The sequence below is a fragment of the Pongo abelii genome, chromosome 5, assembly GCF_028885655.2.
Source record: "Pongo abelii isolate AG06213 chromosome 5, NHGRI_mPonAbe1-v2.0_pri, whole genome shotgun sequence".
Classification (NCBI taxonomy): Eukaryota; Metazoa; Chordata; class Mammalia; order Primates; family Hominidae; genus Pongo; species Pongo abelii.
This window is the reverse complement of record NC_071990.2, coordinates 70981323-71003477: the sequence shown is the minus strand read 5'-3', so window position 1 is coordinate 71003477 and position 22155 is coordinate 70981323. Positions and strand designations below refer to the sequence as shown.

Here is a 22155-nt window from a genome sequence, read left to right as displayed (position 1 = left end):
AGGATCACCTTAGGTATGGGGCTATAAAGAAGTAAGGATGTCTATTTATTAACAATGTTTTGTTAAGCTCATTATAAAGAATGATCTTCAAGAAAGAAAGTTGCAAAGGGCCACAAAAACATATTCTCACAGATGAACAGGAAAAGCGCTTTACTTAACAAATTTAATTTTGCTCTTCTATAAGTTATTTTTCAAGTGTAATAATAATGTAGATCCTTTTCCTGCTTAGATCTAGTTTTTAACATAAAAGATAAAAATGAACTATAATAGTAATAAATCTTTTATAAGTAGTCATAAGAGAAAGAGATGCTCTTTAGTATCTTTACAGAAGTGCAGCAGGTAGAGATTAAGTATACATCTATTTTTTCCATTGTCAGAAAATTTGAATTTATTTTTCTAGAGGAAGAATAAAAAACTGAGGTTAGTGGCTAAAAGAATGTGCCTGTGAATATTAAGTTATTACATTTCTATCCTCTATTCTTTAGAACACATTTATAGCATTGATTGTTAATACACAACACTGTGTTAAAATTGTATGAGGTAAAACTTAACATGATTTTATTAAGCAAGGTGATTTCACATCATGACTTCTTTGTCTAAAGAGTAACGTTGTTTTACTTGGAAAGAACAATTTTACATGTTGATATTATGTTTATATTACACATTAAAATATTTTATATTATAATTTTATAATGATATATTTTATATATAGGTCAGAGGACACTACATATATTTGAAAAATATTTTATAAACAGTATTGGTTTCCAAATAATCATTTTTTTCATGAATACAACTTAAGCAAGCAATTTGTTTTCTAGCTAGTCTTCAAATCTAACTCCAATACTGAATTGCTTTTTACACACTTAGCTTGTCGAAATCATGCTGTTAAAAACAAACCTACAAAATGTAACCTGTAGATTGATTTTAAAAATGTCACCAATATTTTGCTCTTCCTTATATTCAGACCTCTTGCAATGTGACTCCCATTAAGAAGTGGAGTGTAGTTGCCCACCTTTTAAATGTGGGCTGGCCTTACTTATGACTTGCTTTGGCCAGTATCTTGTGGTAGAGGTGTAACAGTGCATCAGTTCCAAGCCTAGATGATAACGAGGTCTGCCTGCATGGCTTCTCTCTTCTTTGGACCCATGCCTTGTCCAGGAGAATAAGCTGCAGGATGAGAGACTGTGAAACAGAACTGAGACTGCCCAGCTAAGGCCACTCTGCATCCAGCTAGTGCCTGGCCAATCTGCCATCTGACTGTGCATTCATGAAGTGAGCCCAGCAAAGATGAGCCAAGCCACCCCAGATCAGTAGAACCGTTCAGATGATCCACAGACTTAGGAGCAAAAATAAATGTTTATTGCCATAATGCCATTGAGGCTTTGTGTTTGTGGTTAGCTGCATTATTGTGACAATAAATAATACAGAAATCGACACCTAGAATTGGTGTGTGCCATAACAAAAACTTAAAATAAGTGGCATTAATTCTGGGGCCAAACTAACAGTTACAGCTACAAACGGTGGAAAAATAATGAGGAAACTATAGGAGATGAGGAAAATGGTAACCATGTATGGAGTGATGTAATATGCTATCTTACACTAACCTGGAATAATTCAGACAATGTATCTAAGAAACTTTTGGACTTAGCAAATTAATTTCCAAGCAGAATACTAAAAACGCCAACTGGTTGCTCCTAGCTAAGTATAATAAGGTTCTGCAAGATAGAGATGAACTACAGAAAGAGCTAGTTATTTTACAAGCAGAATCTAGAAGAAATCTAGAGCAACTAGAACTTGCTGGGTTGGAAAATAAAACTATTTCATCTGCAGTCTCCTGAAAATAAAACAAAGCCCATGAACAAAGATCAACTCAAGGATGTAGCTGTAGCTTCCTTTCTTAAGATCACTAAAAGAATTAAGATGTAAGCAGACATTCTCAGCATGACAAAAGGATTTTTAGAAAGTTGATGGGCATGATCCCACAGAATTCTAATCCCCAAGTAGCAGTGATTGGTAGATATGCTATCTAGAGAGCAAGCGTGTTTCAAAAACAACTGTGGCTGTCGGCTTTAAAGCATGGAATTAACTTATCAGCCATATGGAAAGTCCACAAAGTTTTTAAAGTGAATTATACTGGCCAAAAACCCACCAGCCTGACTCGTGACCTCGCACTGTGACTTACTTGGCCAATGGAATGCAGTGGAAGTAACAGTGTGTCAATTTAAGGAGACTTGCATCTTCTGCTCTCTTTCTTTTTTTGTTTTTTTAGATAGAGTCTCACTTTGTCGCCCAGGCTGGAGTGCAGTGACACCGTGTCAGCTCACTGAAACCTACGTCTCCTGGGTTCAAGCGATTCTTCTGCCTCAGCCTCCTGAGTAGCTGGGATTACAGGTGTCCACCACCACACCTGGGTAATTTTTATATTTTTAGTAGAGATGGGGCTTCACCATGTCGGCCAGGCTGGTCTCAAACTCCTGAACTGCCCGCCTTGGCCTCCCAAAAGTGCTGGGATTACAGGCGTGAGCCACCGCACCCGGCCTTCTGCTCTCTATCTCAGACTCTTGTCTCCACCATGAGAACAAGTCTGGGCTGGCCTGCTAAGGAATTAGAGACCATATAGAGCAGACCACAGCACAGGCACAGCTGTTTTTATTTTTTCAACAAGATGGCAAGGTCAAGGCAAAAAAAATAGAGAATCTCTAGCTCTACTTCTTCTGTTAGTCCCACTGCCACCACTCTTTGTATAGATCTCCAGATTTATATCTTGAGTTACTATCAAGTGCCTCTAAACTGTTTCCTAGGTTTCTATTTCTTCTACACAACCATCAGTCTAATATATCATAATATCCATCATGTTAGTAAGTGCTTATTGTAATAATAGTGATAAAATTTTACCCTTACTTAGAAACTATTGATGGTTACCCAAATCCCTAGTGTCAACTCTTCTCTAGACATTAAAGTCTTTCACAAATATAACCTTACCATTCTTTACTATCTTTCTTCTGTAATTCTCCTAGAAAATATCCAATTTCCTAAATATTCTTTTTTTTATTTTTATTTTTTTTAATGTTCCTTGAGATGGAGTCTTGCTCTGTTGCCCAGACTGGAGTGTACTAGTGTAATCTCGGCTCACTGCAACCTCCGTCTCCTGGGTTCAAGCGATTCTCCTGCCTCAGACTCCTAAGTAGCTGGGATTACAGGCGTGCACCACCTTGCCTGGCTAATTTTTCTATTTTTAGTAGAGATAGGGTTTCACCATGTTGGCCAGGCTGGTCTCAAACTCCTGACCTCTGGTGATCCGCCCGCCTCGGCCTCCCAAAGTGCTGGGATTACAGGTGTGAGCCACCACACCTGGCCCCTAATTATTCTTAAAAATAACATGTTCGTTTCTATTTCCAACACTTGATTCATGTGGCTGTACTGAATCATGCTGTTCTCTTTACAAATATGATCTTTCACTTTACACTTTGCCTATTCAAGTCTTAGCCATACTTTGATGTGATCCCTCCATAATGCCTTTTCTAACATACTAAACCAGAAAGACGTCTTTCTGTTGATTCCTAGAGCACCTCTTATATATACTTATTGATCTTAGCCAAAAGGCCAAGAAGTTATTAAATTGCTTTATAGGTACCACAGATAAAGATGATTGTTATAGTGTTTTCGTGAAATAGTGAAAAGATGAAAACAAATGAAATACCCAACAGTCGGTGACTGTTAAATTATAACACATCACAGTGTAATGGTTAATAATTAAAAATGATATTATAAAACTACATTCACTGATATAGAAAAATCAAGTGAAATAAGCTTCATCATGTATGTCTGTATTTCTGTTTAGTTGCCTTGTATGCATGTCTTATTTTTTCCCATTATACTATAAGATTTTAAAGAGCAAAAATTAGACCTTATACATTTACAGTAAAGTCCTCTCAAGGCTCACTACAAATTCATAAACACAGGTTCAGTATATCCAGCATTATCATTAAATTCATGTGAATAATCCCAAAATATCTATTTAATAAATAAAATTTATCTGAGAAAATAATTACTTGAATATAGTTCATTGTTTTCCTTATATATGCTGGAATAAAAATATGTAATTAAATTTAAATTTAAACTGTACATCTTATGCAAAATATATCATTTTCACAATAAAATACATACCCTCTCTGAAACAAATCCACATTGTAGAACTTGTTTAGCTCCACAGAGAATTCTACCATTGCTTGAACTTCAGTCATTTTTAATTTACACCCAGAAGACTATTCTGATAACAGCACCTTTGTTAAGGAAAGGGAAAAAATCATGAGAAGCATAATAAAAATGCCAACTTATAAAAATACTATTATTTATACATATTTTAGAATATGATACACAGGCAGAAAATAAAAACAAATTATTTTAGTGTACTTAAGAACCTAACCCAACTAAATAGGACCAGAATGTATACTTACTAAGTTGCACTACTCTCTATAATTTAAGATTGTCCTGTCAGAAAGCTTTTTCTAAGATTTTTACCCTTGATGACATTTATGTGATAATAAATAATACAACATATTGCTAAAACAAACTCAACTTTATCTCTTATAGATAGTAACTTTTTTAAATAGTGAAGATATCTCATTATTCTCTTCTTGTGCTACATTGCACATATAAGTAAATCCAGAGTCAAAAAAAAATTAACTCTTCAATCCCCAGTTAAACCGATGAAAGGTTTTTCTTTAAGTGAAGAAAAAATTCTTAAATCACTTTTCACTTTTAAATTTAAAAAGAGAAAGAGATTTTTTCCTTTATTACAAATTCTAAAGTATTCAATTGCAAAGAAGTTGAAGAAAAGAAAATAGACAAGCACAAATAGAAAATATTCACAATTCCATCCACTGAAATACATACTTTGGTACGTTCTTCATGTGTGTGCATTTGTAAATTTTTTTAATAGTGGGATCAAACCACATGTACATTTTATCATCTGCTTATTTCACTTAATTATTCAGTGAACATATATGTCAATAAATGTAGTTTTACAATATTAATTTTTTTTTTTTTTTTTTTTTTTGTGAGACAGAGTCTCGCTCTGTTACCCAGGCTGGAGTGAAGTGGCATGCTCTCGGCTCACTGCAACCCCTGCCTCCGGGGTTTAAGCCATTCTCCTGCCTCAGCCTTCTGAGTAGCTGGGACTATAGGCATGCGCCGTCATGCTCAGCTAATTTTTTTATTTTTAGTAGAGATGGGGTTTCGCCATGTTGGCCAGGCTGGTCTTGAACTCCTGGCCTCAAGTGATCTGCTCACCTCAGCCTCCCAAAGTGCTGGGATTACAGGCATGAGCCACCGTGCCCGGCCATTAATTGTTAACTATGACACTGGGAACATGTAATAATTAAACAATCCCCTATTGTTGGGTGACTTCAGTAGTTTCCATTTTTTCACTATTTAAAAAAAATTATAACAATCATTCTTATCAACAGTACATATTTTAAAAATAACTTCTTGGACTGTTAAGTAAGATAAGTGTAGAAAGCAATTCAGAGTAAGAAAGTGTTGGAAGACAATTCTTCACAAACCTCTCATGTTTCTGCACGTCTCACAAGCAGAGGCATAGACAGCCTCTGTTACAGACTATCTCTTCAAGGATGTTTGTATAATGAACAATCTTAGAAGTCAGAGATAGTGTCTTATACTAGAACAAAGGGCAGATTTGTCTACTGTTCTGTATAATACAGATAAAGCCTCCCTCCAGGAAAAAAGTCAGGCAGGTTTACTGTCCATTCTAAAAGACTCAGGTTCTCCTAATTCAGCGTTCTTCTCCTGTAACACAACCTACTCACATACAGGTGTCACCTGGTACTCTAGCTAGTGCTATGAGCATAAACAATTCTTGACCTTGATTCATGACTCTCATGTCCTGCCAACATCGATGGCACCGTGGCAGACTAACTTGTTAGCTTCCAAGTGGGGTAAAATCTCAGACCCTTCCCAATTCTTGAATCAGTTCTTCATAGAAATTTGGCAAATATTCGAATCTATTAAGAATTAAGTGCAAAAAAAGTTATATTCTTACCTCTGCTTTTCAAAGCCTCATTTTTAACATTATTAAATAACCAATCTTGTACTTCCAGTTACTGATTCCTGTTGTTAAAAATACACCGTTCCCCCATGAGAAAAAAAAGTAACATCTCAAACCAAATAGTAGACATAAAAAAGTCTATCTTAAGGAAACCTATGTTTTGTTAGTTACTTACTATTTTCAATTTATATAAAAGATATATGTCCTTCAAAGGCTTATGAATAAGTTTTAGAGACTTTTTTCATTCACAGTTTCACAATATCAACATTAACTATTATATCTCTATTAAGGATTCACTTACGTATAATTCAAAGTACAATAACAAATAGAGTACTTCTTAGTTCAGTAGGAACCCTCATGAATACCCAAAACATTATAAGCTCATTAATTTTTAAGAGGTGGAACTCACCATTTTAAAGTAACTCCCTGAGTAGGTATATATGTATGTGTGTGTATGTATGCATATATGTATGTATGTGTGTATAAAGAACTATTTAAAATATTTTGACACAATGATTGCTTCAATGTGCTATGGATAGTTTTCCTCACATTTCAAATACTGCTTAAATTTTAAAAAAATCTATCTTTTGTCCTTGGTATAATTATTTTAGGTATTAAAAATGTTGGAATAAAGACCATGTTCTGTTCACTCTTTGATAGAGTTTTTCTTCTCTCCATTATAAATTTGTAGACTTTACCAGCTCCCATAACTGCTATTTTAAACTTCAATAGTCACATCAAAAGATTTTATGGTAACTATTTCTAAGATCAAACAATGCTATCTTTATATAAGATATTCCCCATTTTGTGGAAATGACGTCAAAGATACCTTCTCCTGTACATATGTTCTTGTGTGCAGGGTTTAGATTATGTTCTGGTTTTGATTCTGAGTAAATTTTGGCCAAGTCTCTATGCCTTAACTTACTCAGCTATACAATGGGTATTTGTTCATTCAAACATTTATTGAACACCTACTATAGGCTAGGAATCATAGTAAGTATGAGGTATAGCTAAGTTCTTGATCTCAAAAGTTAACTAGCCATCAGGAAGAGGTATACTCTGTGTGTGTGTGTAATATATATTTTATATATATATTAATATATATTAGATATACAGAATATATATATGAATAGCATAATGCTTAAAATATAAGTTTGGGATTTGGGTCCAGATAGCACCCATACCACCTAACTCAGTAAGCTGGCCTTTTCCTTAATATAGAAATTAATATCAGAATTAAGATACTGCTATAACAAAATCCTAAAACGTGGTACTAGCTTAGTAATTAGGTAGCAGGCAAAAGGAAAACATACTACTACAGTACTAATAACCACTGTTATGTGGAAATAAAACCATTGATGAAACTGTTGCCTACAATAATCTGCAAAACTAGTGCCCATAAAAAGCCCATAGCCCCAGAAAAAGTAGATGAAAAATGCCACAACACTGGGTGTTGGTGGTTCTTTGCCATGTTTACTCAAGCAAGAATTGGCTAGTTTGTAAGCAAAGATGGAAAGAAATAAGGCCGCTTAAGTGTGGGGCCTTGCAGCCAATACCCCATATCAGGTTTAGTGCCTTGCTCAAAGGAATTCTTGACAAAACAAGGGGATCCAGCTCTGCAGTTAAGATTAGATTAAGGATGCTGCCATCCCACCAACACTTCTTGTTTCAAATAGTTTTAAGACAGTGACCAGTAAAATGAGGGATGAGGATGTGCTTCATTAAAATGAGGCCATCAAAAGATGTTGGGTGCATAGACAGAAATAAATAAGGCAGGCTTAAGAACCACATCCAGAAAATAACTTTGGTGTAGTTACTGGCACAGAGAACTGAATGGAGAGAAATGTATAAGAATCCTATTATGTTTCTGACGGAATAGTATTTATCAAATAAATTATAATGAATGGAGAGAAATGTATAAGAATCCTATTATGTTTCTGACGGAATAGTATTTATCAAATAAATTATAAGCTAGGGTGCAAAAGCTTGTGACTGTGTAACTTGCAAGCTGGCAAACCTGCAGTAGCAAGAAGCAGGCTATGAAAACTGAATAGCCTTCAATGTGGGCAAACTTTCAACATCAACTTCAGATGTGGCCATAGAGGTTAATGTAAGGAAGAAACACCAAGACAGCAAAGACAGGGATCTTAATGCAATGAATATTGGCATTCATTCTTACCAGAAAGCAGAACTAAGGATATTAAACCACTGCGAGGGCATGAGATCTTCATCATTCTCATGAAAAGAGTTTTCTCATTGTTTATTTTCCCAAATGGGAGATTTTATTACTGTTTTCCTGTTTCTGATCCACTATAATATGTTGGGTATGTGTGGGAGGGATGGAGGAGGAGTAGATAACTGTGATTTGTTTATAGGTCACTGGACTTGCAGATCTGAAAGTACTGTGCCTCTCAGTGAGCTTGGATTAATGCAACTAATGGAGGGTACTATGGGTTGTCTCCCTTGAGGAAGAAATATAGGAATATTATTAATAGGTAAGATGAAGGCCAAAGTGGCAGACTGTGGTAGACCGCTTGTCACGTCTGTTTTCCCTTCTTTTTAGCCAAATGGTCACCCAGCCTGAGACTATATTTCCCAACCTCCCTTGATGTCAAGTGATCCTATCCATGGAATGTAAACTGAAGTGAAACATGTAATATCTGCTTCACTTGTTTAAAAGGAAATTCTTTGCTCTGGACTTCATCTGCTTCCCTTTTTCTTACAGGCTGGAATACCAACTTGACAGTGTCCCTAGTTTTGATCACATAGATTAGGACCAAGTCCTCAAGAACGGTAAAGCAAAAAAATGGACAAATTCTGGATTACTGAATGTCTTCCCTACCTAGACTGCTCAGACTTTCATGTCTCATAACTCTTTGTTACAGCAGCTATGCCTACTCTATACCCTAACTAATATATTCCCCCTCTTCAGGCTATTTTCAAAAAACCAGCTTTTGCCTCTCTCCTCTGTTCCAAACCCTCTGTGGCTTCCAATCTTACTGTCTTAAAACGGCTTATAAAATTATATGATGTAATCTGAATCTTCTCTGACTTCATCTCCTACGATTCTCCTCACTCCCATCATACTTATTTCCTTTTTACTCTTTGAACGCATGAAATACATTCCTGCCTCAGGGCCTCTGCACTTGTTGTTCCCTGGAACATTCTTCTCTCCAGACATCCACATGACTCACTCCTTCACTTCCCTCTGGCCTTGACTCAAATACCAGCTTCCCAATTAGGCCTTTTCTGGCTGCACTATCAAAAATATTAATTCTTTATTCCTGGCATACCATATCTCTTTAGTCCTTTATTTTTTCCTCAGCACTTATCCCCACCTAACATACTAAATATTTTACTTATTAGTCTTTAATGTTTCTCCTTCACTAAAATGAAAGTTCCATGAAGGCAGGACATTCTGACTACTCTGTTCACTGCTATATTCCTATTGCCTGGCACACAGTACTCAACTTTTTAAGGAACAATAAATTAGCATTAAAGATTCCATAAATAGTAACTATTATTATTTGTCTCCAATTGAAACTCAACCAACTTGGAGAAAGGAATTATTACAGTGATATACTGAAAGCAGAAATATGCATGAACAAATTTTGGTGATAAAATTCCTTTATCAGTATAAGTTCAAGGCCTGTTTGCAGTTTCTTCCACTCTTACTCTTGCATCCTGTTGTGCTTTTTGTTCTATTGTTGCTGCCTAATTTCCTTTAATCTACCCCCTTTGTATTGATTATCCCCTAAATAGAAACATACATGTACAGATATATACATAATGATGCTGATAAATCTGTTTTCCACTACCTCCCCTCTGCCTAAAAGAAGGAATATTTTTATTTTTGTGGTAGAAGAAAAAATACAAAGACAGGACTAAAGGAAAAGGAGAGCAGGCAAAAGAGAGAAAGGGAAAAATAATTCAGAGGACTGTTGGAGTCAAAGGGGATCTGTCTGATCCTCTTCTTATAAACTACTTGTTTTCCAGCTATAGGGAGCAATGGCTACTTAGCTCCAGTCAGTTCTTGCTGGCATAACACTATCAGGGTCTTCTAAATTTTCAAGAGGTAGTTGGAAGTCTTTTTTGTCCTTAAAGGTGAAATCTCCTTAATTTTAGATGCTACCAACTAGTTATAAAAACAAAACAAACCGTGTATTTCAAACAAAATTCAACAACAGAGCAAATTCATTCTGTGGGCTAACAGTGCAAAATCTCTGGCTTACACAGATTCTATGAACCAAAAAAACTCAGGTCTGTCCTCTCAAGAAGTTGCAGAAAGAGCTTTTTTCCTTTTACCCAGACGATGCATGGCAGATTCTCCATTGCAAGGAACTCTCTGTACCTACAAGAAGCCAAGAGTTTCATGACCCTCCTGCACAGTCTGCTGGCTGGTTTGGAACCTGTTACTTTAAACCTATGCCTTTGAAACGACTGGAATCAGCTGACTTACTGGAGATTGAATTGTTCATTCTGTCCTACTGGCCCTGGCAAAGTGGCATAAAACTGAAATCATCTGGAGGTCTATTCAAATGGGGCTCCTTACTGGGTCATATCCCAGGTCAGTAAGTGAGAATCCAGCCAAGTAAACTACAAATACCAATCCAAAAAAGCTAGAGGGGGATCCCAAACAGGAAATGACTCTGAAACTAAGTGAGAAACTTACGTGAAAAGCCCTTAGAGACAAGAAGGGATTTGATTTCTCTGCCAATCAAACCTGATAGGGTAAACAATCTGACAACTATCTTATTAATACCTTGGGGAAAGTTAGCTTACTCTCAAAGAAACAAACTTACTGATTAATCTGAAAGACATTCTTGGTCCTCTAGAGCTGCTCTGTCCAACATGGTGGCCATTGTAACATGTGTCCACTGAACGAGTGAAATGTGACTACTGTGACTGAAAAACTGAATTTTTAATTTTATTTAATTTTAAATTAACTTAAATTTAAATCCAAACACAGAAGCAGTGTAAAATATTTTTCCATTAAACATAGCTTTATCATTTTGATGGGATTACATTTTACCTTAATAGTTAAAAATGTAGAACACTAAAAAAAAGTAGTGTGGGCCAGGCGTGGTAGCTCACACCTATAATCCCAGCACTTTGGGAGGCTGAGACAGGCAGACTGCTTGAGCTCAGGAGTTCGACAGCAGCCTGGGCAACATGGCAAAACCTTGTCTCTACATAAAATACAAAAATTAGCTAGGTGTGGTAGTGCACACTTGTGGTCCTAGCTACTCGGAAAGCTGAGGTGGGAGGACTGCTTCAGCCCAGGAGGTTGAGGCTGCAGTGAGCTGAGATCGCGCCACACACTCCAGCCTGGGCGACACAGTAAGACTCTGTCTCCAAAAACAAACAAAAAAAAGTAGTGTGTGCTGAGGTATGCCGTAAGTATAAAGTATACAAAGAATTTCAAAGACTTAGTACAAAAAAGAACATAAATATCTCATTAATATGTTTTTAAAATATTTATCACATCTTGAAATGATGTTTTGGAAATATGGATTAAATTACTATTAAAATTAATTTTACTTGTTTATTTTTAATTTTTTAAATGTGGTTATTAGAAAAATTTAAATTATACATCTCACATACTTCTACTGGATAGCATAGTCTAGGAATACCAAGCCATCCCTTCAACTGCTGGAGTGTATAGTTAACTCCGTCAAATATGGTACTAAGTACATAAAATCATACATAGTTCCTAAGACTACAGGGATCTTCGCTCCCATCAGATCAGCTGAGTTACATCCAATATCCACAAAGGAGAGTCCAGGCATGCATATCTGGAAAAATGTGGGAGATGTTCTTGCACCATCTCCAGTGATCCTAAAACAATAGCTAACTACCTTGTACATAGTCAGAATTCATGAGTGCTTCAGAACCTAAAAGAGGAAATGGACACATCCAAAACTAAGAGTCACAGGTCCCTCAAGATGGACTGGAGACCACAGGGACTGATCAGATTCTCTCACAGAAATCATGAAACAGCCTTGACTCCTGAATTACGAACCCACAGATGCCCTGAGGATGTTCTTTCTCCTAAGCTAGAGGGTAAAGAAGTTGAACAAATTGGAGATTCCAGACACTCCCTTTTGTCACTCTAAGGAAAAACAGTACTACTTCCATAAACTATGGTGACAACAGCTCGTTTCTTAATCCTACTTCCAAGTTAGCATCCATGAAACAAATTGGTTCAAAGCTCAAAATACTGATAGTCTGAATAACGATGCCCAAAAGATACCACATAAGGCAAAAGTCGCCTACAGACCGAATTAAAAACCCTTAAAAACCCCTTAGGCCTCATGTTGGCAACGAATATATCACTCACATTAAGCACAATATATTCACTTTTTCCTTTAGCTTTAAGAAAAAATTCGATTTCTTCACCTAAACGCCAGAGAATGTAGTAAACGTGGATTCAGGGGCCATATTGCACAAAAAATATACATACTTTGAAATGTTCATTCAATGTAATGAGAGGCTCACATTATGAGAGACATATGAGAACTGATACCAAATGAAGGAACAGCAGATTCACACACAATTAGATGAGGGGCTTACACTATGACAGTATGTGGGAACTGAGACTGACATTCCAGATCTGAGACCAACCGAGGGAAAAACATGTAATCTGTATACTATTTAATTAAATTCAAGTTTGCTAAACAGAAATATGATGGGAATGATGGGAACAGAGAGATGTTCTAAATCTAGAAGGAGGTTAATGCAGTACATTTAATACTAGGTAGTCTAATTTTGCATTGATGTTCTTGGGCCTTCTCTAAAGGAATAAGCAAGAAGCCCAAAACAGGAATACTTTTTTTTTTTTTTTTTTTTTTTTTTGAGAAGAAGTCTCGCTCTGTCACCCAGGCTGGAGTGCACTGGCGCGATCTTGGCTCACTACAACTTCTGCCTCCCAGGTTCAAGTGACTCTCCTGCCTCAGCCTCCCAAGCAGCTGGGACTACAGGTGTGCGCCACCACGCCCAGCTAATTCTTATATTTTTAGTACAGACTGGGTTTCACCATATTGGCCAGGCTGGTCTTGAACTCCTGACCTCGTGATCTGCCTGCCTCAGCCTCCCAAAGTGCTGGGATTACAGGTGTGAGCCACCATGCCCAGCCAAAACAGGAATACTCTTAGAAATCTTGAGAATGCTGTTCTGTTGTAAATAACAAAGTATTATTGTAAGTCATGTTCTGTAGCCGACCCAGGGGAGTAGGAAAATGAGTTTCCTGGCAGAAGGTACACCTAGCTGCCATCTTTTCTAAATCCCAGTCACCTATAGCACAGAACTCTAATCAACATAAGCTCTGGCCCTTACAGTCTTTGAGCTAATCTTGACCAAGTCAGATCATACAGCAGTAAACTGCAAACAATCAGCCAGTGACATGTGGATTAGTCTTGCATCCCTAAACCTGCTATCTGGTGTAAATTCTGGCCACCTGAATTGGTTAGGTCTGTATTGGTTTGGTTCAGTCTGACTATCTGAGTTATAGTCGTATTTCTTGATTTATATTCAGTTTCCTTCTTGATTGGCTGAGGCCCTGACCTCCTGCCCATCTTTGTAAGTAAGCTCCCTCTTACAGGGACTAAACATGCTCAGTCACTGGATTATATCCCTGCTCTAAAATGGCCAAGCCAGGCCGGGCACGGCGGCTCATGCCTGTAATCCCAGCACTTTGGGTGGATCACCTGCGGTCAGGAGTTCGAGACCAGCCTGGCCAACATAGCGAAACCCTGTCTCTACTAAAAATACGAAAATTAGCTGGGCCTGATGGCACGCGCCTGTAATCCCAGCTACTCAGGAAGCTGAGGCAGGAGAATCGCTTGAACCCTTGCGGAGGAGGTTGCAGTGAGCTGAGATCACACCACTGCACTCCAGCCTGGGTAACAGAGCACACTCCAGCTCAAAAAATAAATAAATAAATAAACAAACAAATAAATTAAATAAAATGACAAGCCAGCTGTCACTTGCCTCACTCTGTAGATCATCATCACTCATGACCTTCTTTTGCCCTACAATCATTCACATATACAACTTTTATCCCAAACATTATCTCATCTTAAAAGTGATTCGCACCAAAGGTGAGATTATTAGAATCATTACACTAAAGGGCACAAAGTAAGGAAAATCCCTTGTCTAGAAACTTTTGCAGCCACTCCTCACTCATCAAAATGAACTCATGAGGGCCAGCCATATGCCATATTGCACGAATTATAAAAATACTTAAGAAAAAAATAGAACACTAATTTTTTCTCTTTGGTGGAGAGAGTGAGAAAGGACATCTTCCAAAGGAAAGACAATGAGAATAGCTTTTTAGAATATAAGACAAACTATGTTTTAAAAAGCTATATGTTTCTCTGTTGATAATACCAAATATGGTAAACCTGAGGCTGTTCTAAAAATCTGGGATTCTCAATTCCAAAAGATAAAAGAGATGGTAAAGGGTATATAGGCTTCCACAGTCTTACATTTTTTATTGCTAATAAGGCCTGACCTTGCTGCTTAGACATTTATGGACAGCAGTATTTTCAATGTAAGCCTATGACTTGCTGGCAATCTGAAGACATCAAAGAGCAAGTGTCATAGTTAACACTGCTCTAAAAACAATAATGAATGAAACAGCTGCATCCTATAGGCAACTTCAAGGGCATTTCAATAAAGGAATACTTATTCTAGTTCAGGTTAAATTAAGACCGGTAGCAAAAGAACATTTCATAACACTTAACAGAAATGTCTCAGACTACAGCCAGGCATAGTAGTTCATGCCTGTAATCCCAGCACTTTGGGTGGCTGAGGCGGGTGAATCACTTGAGGCCAGGAGTTTGAGACCAGCTGGCCAATATGGCGAAACCCCATCTCTACTAAAAATACAAAAATTAGCCAGGTGTGGTGGCCTGGGCATGTAATCCCAGCTACTTGGATTCACGTGCTGAGGCACATGAATCGCTTGAATCCGGGAGGTAGAGGCAATACAGTGGGGCTCTGTCAAAAAAAAAAAAAAAACAACAAAAAAAGTCCCAGTCTATTATCAATATATTCATAACATAATTTAGAAATATGTTCTATATTCTGGATGATCTCATAGAGACCTAATGCCATAAAAGGAAATATGCTATAATTTTCTCAGAATGGTTTCTCGGTTGAGACATAGTTTATCAAATCTTTTTCATCAAAATAAGAACTACCTGAAGGGTTAGTTACTCAAGTTGATGTCTCTTAATGGTATAATACGCCTGATACTTTTACATTTCTATTAAGAAAAAAGAAGCTAATATTTATTTTAAATTTAGCACATCATCAATAACCAAGTATGTACTTGTTAACAACTGCCAATCTTTAAAAATAAAATGTGAACCTACTGTGGAGTTGTTTCACTTTATTCCTTCTGAAAAACCCAGACCTGCCTAATCACTTATGCTTTGTAACTTTTCTGAAAAACCATTGAGTCCATTAAGAATGATTTCGTCTATATCACCATCCTGCTTCTTATTCCTCTTTCTTTCTTTTAATTAAGAGAGGGTTTCTTTCGCTCTGTTGCCCAGGCTGGTCTTGAACTCCTGGCCTCAAGAGATCCTCCTGCCTCAGCCTCCCAAAGTGTTAGAATTACAGGCACGAGCCACCACACCCCACCTTATTCCTAGTCATCTCTAAACCTTCTTCCTGACAAACAACTCATGAAAAAACACTTCAAATCTATATGCCCTCATCTCCATCCATTTATTTAAATGCACACATGTACATATAAAAAACTCAATGTTAAGCACTTTTTCCTCAATACCTAGAATCAAAGCAAAGGAAATCCTTGGCTTTTCTATCCCCTAAACAGCCCTCACAACGATTTAATGTAAACAAAATAAAGATTTTATTTAATGTAAACAAGATAAAAATATAAAACAAAATTAAGGATTAACTAAAGATATAGGTGTAACTCTTACATTTCCTTTCAGTGTCAACTCGTGGCAAACAAAAGGAATATCTGTTTTACAAACTGAATGCTGCAGTGTCTGTTTCACTGTGTATGCACATTGACTAATGTTCACACATTAGTTAATGTACTAATTAGAAAACTCAAGTACATTAGAACTGCTGCTTCTCAAGGAAGCTTGCACTTCTTTCAGAGTCAAGTCATTTTATTTGGTACATCTATCTAGTACATTAGAAAAGTCTATAATAGAGTGCTAGTCCACAGTTCACCAGCATTCTACTAGACTTTTCACAGAAGTCTGAAATTTAAAAAAGAAATCTGTTTGATTTGGGATTTAAGCAGTCAATTATACTCTTACTACACAGTCTAAAATTAAAGAGATAAAAACTAAGTATTTATATAGCAATTTTTGTCTGCGGTGGCCCTAAGCATGTTTAAATGACTAGGGCTTGCTTTGCTATTGAGAGATTACTGGGAGGTCACCTTTATTATCCATACTTTACAGCTGGAGACACTGAGATACACAGGTTAAGTGGGTTCTACAAACTAATGTCACGAGTCATCATAAGAGCTCATATATTCTGACTAGAAATTCTAGTCTTCTGCCTGCTGTCCACCACAAATCCCTATTTAATTTATAAGAGCACAGGAACCAACTCACTAAAAATACCAGCAAGAATTTGTAGGCATTTACTTTTTTTAAATGAATGTTTACCTAAAAATAAAAAGACCTGGCTTTGAAGGAAGTGCAAGCTTCCTTGAGAAGCAACATTTTCTCTATTTGCATTCGAAAAATCATTTCTAAAAAATCTTAAAAGCTGATGAGTGCATCACCTCTTACTATACACAACAATTGCTAGTTCTTCTCAAAGAAGTGTGGTTTGATGACACTAGAGCCTCCTAGTTTTACTTTAAATCACTTTGAATAAGGAACTACACTTTTTTTTTTGCCTTGGTATTTCCCTTCTTAAAACAGAAACAGAAAACTTAATTCCTACCTGACACAGACAACATAAGGAAGAATTTGTTTGTGGACTGCTTTGAGATTCCAGAACCAAATACATAATCCAGTTGATCTTCAACCCTACAATAAAGACAAACTTCACTAAACATAATTGCTTCAGCAGATGCCTTCAAAATAAGATACTATACCATTATCTATGGAAAGAGCAGCTTTATTTAAGCCAAATCTTGATCAAAATGCAATGGAGGAAAAAAATTACAAAACCGTTTAGAAAGTTCTTTTGCTCAATTAAAAAATTTAATACTTCTCACGTATGTCTCCCATAAGCACACTAATTCTAAACGTAGCAGAAATTGTATGCAATTATTAGAGAACAGAGACTCTCAGGAAAATTATGCAATCAATTGCAATAGCAAATGTATAAAACAAATTAATAATACATTTTATAAAAGAAATTCTGTTAGATTTCATTTAAGATTAGTTCTTGGACAGCTACCTAATGGAGGACAAGACAATTTCCAAATTTTAAGTGTATGTTTGTAGGTCAACCTTTAACAAGTCTTAACCCATTATAGTTTCATGAAGTCTGTACTCAAGTTGCTTTTCCAGGCATGTCAGGTAAACATAATTCTTAAAAATTAATGCTTTAATCAGTAAGTGTAACCGATTTATTGCTACTGTCACTCTTTTGATGATACTTTCACCAACCGGTAGGTAAAGAAAGAAGAAATGTTATTAAACTGGAAGATGAACTAGAAACACTGAGTGGATACCTAGTTTAGGCAGAAAGCAGCAAGGACTAGAAGGGTATGTCACAAAGAAGTCTTCAGAGATTTAATAAAAAGTAAAACAAATGGAATGAAGTTAAGAGGCCTGACTTATACAAATGGGGGGGAGGGTGGAAGAGTTTTGGAGGGGAAAAAATTGAGATTAGAGACTCACTGGGTGCAGAATAGAAAAGGACGTGAGGATAGGGGCCATTAGACAGAAAGCGATGAAGCAGGGTACCAAAGGAAAGCGAAGGGAGTGAGGGTTTCCGAAGCTAAGATGGGGCATGGAATGAACTCCAATGCAAAGCGATGCTAAAGCAAAATACAATCGGCAACTAACAAAAACGGAACCAGGAGGAAGTACCGAAAGGAGGTGGATGAGAGAAAATAAAACCAAGGAAGAAATTATGGAGGTAACAAGAGTGAGAAACCTGGTCGGCCAGGGTAAGGAGCTCCGGACAGGGAAGAGCCAGGCTAGGGATGGAAGCACAGAGATACGCTCTTTCCCAAGGAGGGACCAGGAGGGACCACCCAGGCAAAAAGACACGTGGGAGGCGCGGGCTGAAAAAGCAGAACCACGAAAGCGGGTAAAGGAGGGACAGAGCGACGAAGATGGAGCAGGGGTGAAGGGCAAACACGCTAGGCGCGAGGTTCAGGAAGAACGGGTCGAGGGACGCGCGCAGGGGCAGGGGCGGCCGCGGGTACCGGGAGAGCAGCGCGCCGCGGCCCCTCGCCTCCCTCAGAGCGCTCCGCACCGCCGTCCCCACCGACCTTCAGCGGGGCCGGGGCCAGGCTCCGACCGCCAGCAGTTGGGTGAGGGGCCGCGGCGGGCGAACGGCGGACGAAGAGAAGGCCGCTTCCTTCCTGGCCCCTGGGAAAGAGGGACGGAGGGAGGGGTCGTGGGTGTCGGGAGCCGGGGGAGCCAGAGGGGACAGTAAGGGGGTTACCTCTCGCCCGGCTCGGCCTCTTCCTCCGCCTGTCGGACGGAGGAGTTCGTTGTCCAGCTAGAAGAAGATGGCCCTACCCGGGTCAGCACCATCCCGCCCCGGGCCCCCTCACATCGCCATCACCGCAACCGCAAACACCGCAACCGCGGAGCCGGTTCGTCACCGCGGCTCGGCTACTGGCCCAGCTCGGCCGGCGAGCATGCGCAGTCGCCTCAGTCCCGAGGGAGCCCGGGCCAGCCGGCTGTACCTGCGATCAACAGGTCCCCGGCCGCACGGCCCCGCCCCCGGCCTCTCTCACCTCCTCCTCCCGCCTCTTCCCTCCCCTCTCTGAGGCTAGGCCCCGCCCCTTCAAGCTCCGTGCCCCGCCCTTCAGGAGCTTCGGCTGCCCCTCCAGCTTCAGCGCCAACTGAGATTTCGAGAGATTTGTCCGCCCTACCAGGCTCCCGTTCCAAGTTCCCGCGAGAACGGGAGGTTTGCGTCAATAAAAGGCGCGCGTCAAGAAAAGGGGCTCGCCTGTGGGTTTAAGGGATGGGGCTTGGAGGTGGCTGAAGAGTAGGGAGCAAGAAGAGGGCAAAAACACGGAGTTTGAGAACTTTAGCCGTTTTTCTCACAATGTTGTTTCTCCTTTTCTCTCTTTAGCTCCTCCGTGCAGTCCCGGGTAGAGAGCCCGGTTCCTGCGCTAGTCGATTTGTGCAGTAGGAAAGGAGGCTGCAGGGGATCTGCGCTGGGGCAGGACAGCTGCCTTTCGGGACCCAGTGCTTGCATCTTGGGAGATGTGGGTGCTGATCTGGTTGTTTCTTGGTTTATGACGCAAAGAAGGGCGGGTGGGGGCTGATGAAGTGAAGCCTTTCGCTAATACATTCCATTAACAGAAGCCCACGAAGGATCATTGATTTATTTCACTCTTCCCAGTTTCTGAACCTTATCTGGCAAAAACTTTTGTGGTGCATAAAGTTCAGTATGTTGCCAAAGCTGAGTTAATGAAAGGAAAATTTCGGCTGCGACTCGTGTGTTAAAAATGAATCTAGGATGGATAGTGGTGTTGGTTGCACAACAATGAATGGACGTAATGCTACTGAACTGTGCACTTAAAAATGGTTAAAATGGTCAATTTTCTGTTATGTATATTTTACCACAATAAGAGTGAATTAGAAGGGAAAAGCTTTGTATTCATTTGAAAGTAATGATGATGTCTTGTAACCTAGGCCATTTAGGGGACAGGTTTTGAATATATCTTTGTACCAGTTTTTTTTTTTCGTGTGTGTGTGTGTGAGACAGAGCATTGCTCCGTCGCCCAGGCTGGAGTGCAGTAATGTGATCTCGGCTCACTGCAACCTCCACCTCCGGAGTTCAAGCAATTCTCCTGTCTCAGCCTCCCTAGTAGCTGGGACTACAGGAGCACGCCACCACGCCCGACTACTTTTTGTATTGTTAGTAGAGACGTGGTCTCACCATATTGGTCAGGCTGGTTTCGAACTCCTGACCTTAGGTGATCCACCCGCCTTGGCCTTCCAAAGTGCTGGGATTATAGGTCTAAGACACCGTGCCCGGCTTGTACCAGTTTTTACATGATTGGGTGTCCCCTTATCTTGCGAACCAATCTATTTGCATTTGTATGAATGGCCTGCTTTCCTGATTTCTAATTTGTCCCTTCTTTTATAGCCCTATACCATTTTACTATCCTTGCTAAACAGGCTTTTATTGCTTGTTTTGTGACTTGAACTTTAGCCTCAAAATTGGAAAGGCTTTTTCTGTTTTTTTAGTTCCAGCCATGTCTTAGGAGAATATATTAAACAACCAATTATTTGCATTTCCACGTCCGTGCATCCCTAAAACACACAGTGTGCCAAGATTCTTTCCCTGTTCCACGTTCTTTTCATTCAAATCGCATTGTTAAGTCATCTGCTATGTGCCAGGCAGTGTGCTAATCTTGGAAGATACCAACATGAATGAAAAAGAACTTGGGTGGAGTGTTTGCATTATTACCCTATGATGTAATGTGTATAGTGCAGAGATAAATGCATAGGGAGCTATTGAAGCTCAGAAAAAACATTAATCCAACTTTGGGAAGAGGTCATGGGTCAGGAGACACTTCCAGGAGAAAATGATTCCAGAGAGTTGAAGTGGGATGTCTTGTGGTGAAGGTTAGGAGGAGTAAAGGGAAAAGGATTGCTTGAACAGAAGCTGTACAGTAAGAAACTGGTCTTTGTTCTGAACTAAAACTAAGACTTCTATGTCACTGTTTAGGGATGTGAGGCTGGAGAAGTTGACAAGGATCATGGTGAGCCTTCAAAAAAAGTCACATCAGTTCAACCATTATGTATATATATATTTATTGCTTATTAGATGTTTGCCAAGTACTGTGCTAGTTACTGAGGGATATAATGAAGGTTAAGGGTCAGTCTAAAATCTCAAGAGTTTGCAATCTAGTAGGGGTAGACAGGCATGTAAAAACAAAAACAAAAAAAAAAACAAGTCTGCTACAGAGTTAAAATTGGGGTAGGTACGGGGTTGTCTGGGAACCCAGAAGAGGAGCATTTAACTAACCTAGAGATTTAGCAAGACTTCCTGGTAATTATCTATTGATAGAAGAATGTAAAATAATCTCTTAAAGAAATAAGGAAATTCACCTGGGGGTGCGGTGGCTCACTCCTGTAATCGCGGCACTTTGGGAAGCCGAGGTAGACAGATCACTTGAGGTCAGGAATTTGAGACCAGCCTGGGTTTAGTAGAGAAACCCCATCTCTACTAAAAGTAAAAAAATTACCAGGCGTGGTGGCAGGCGCCTGTAATCCCAGCTACTCCAGAGGCTGAGGCATGGGAATCGCTCGAACCTGGGAGGTGGAGGTTGCAGTGAGCCGAGATCGTACCACTGCATTCCAGCCTGGGTGACAGAGTGAGACTCCATCACAAAAAAAAAAAAAAACAAAAGAAAAAGCAACAACAACAACGAAAACAATAAGAAATAAGAAAATTTATGGCATCTACTGAGGTACAGACTACTAGAGAGTATAGAACACTGATCTAATTGTCAGATTACCTGGTTCTAATTCTAGAGTCTACAATATACTGTGTTATCTTGAGAGTCTCTTACCTTCTCTAGGTCTGTTTTCTCTCAAATATAAGAACATAATCACATTATATAGAATTTGAATTCCTTTAGAAATTTGTCTAGAAATTTCCTGATTCTAAATTTACTTCCCATATTTATCTTCCCAAGTTTGGTGTCACCCATTATGCTAATAAACAGTTTTGTGTCACATTTAATGTACATTAACATTTTATGTTGTATGTGTCCTTTTCAATCTATGTTGTGCTCAAGGAATATAAGATTTGCAATCCTTTCTATCTTGTAATTGGTTTACATGATTTAACTTTGGCATGGAGTGTTTTTAATGTTTGCTAAACCCTTCTAACTGTGGAGTATTCTCTTAATCCAAAGATCAGGTTATCTCTCCCTTTCT

General features: G+C 38.8%; 1 protein-coding gene and 1 long non-coding RNA gene across 32 annotated transcripts in view; one reads left to right on the top strand and one right to left on the bottom strand.

The window, feature by feature from the left end:
- The window catches only part of FAM135A (family with sequence similarity 135 member A), a 153676-nt gene extending 134705 nt beyond the window's left edge, over positions 1-18971 (bottom strand). For 9 of the 21 annotated variants that reach the window (XM_054556974.2, XM_054556981.2, XM_054556988.2 and 6 more), the window contains exon 1: positions 18692-18783. In XM_054556974.2, coding sequence (XP_054412949.2) covers positions 18692-18783 — 92 coding nt within the window. 21 annotated transcript variants of the gene reach the window in all.
- Positions 17864-22155, top strand: part of LOC134761532 (uncharacterized) — a 68606-nt gene continuing 64314 nt past the window's right edge. For 3 of the 11 annotated variants that reach the window (XR_010140238.1, XR_010140240.1, XR_010140235.1), the window contains exons 1-3: positions 18399-18557; positions 19331-20835; positions 20939-20972. This is a non-coding gene — a long non-coding RNA (uncharacterized LOC134761532). Of the gene's footprint in view, positions 18189-18397; positions 19163-19330; positions 20973-22155 lie in introns of those variants that run through there. The other 8 variants (XR_010140232.1, XR_010140237.1, XR_010140234.1 and 5 more) reach the window with 6 other exon arrangements.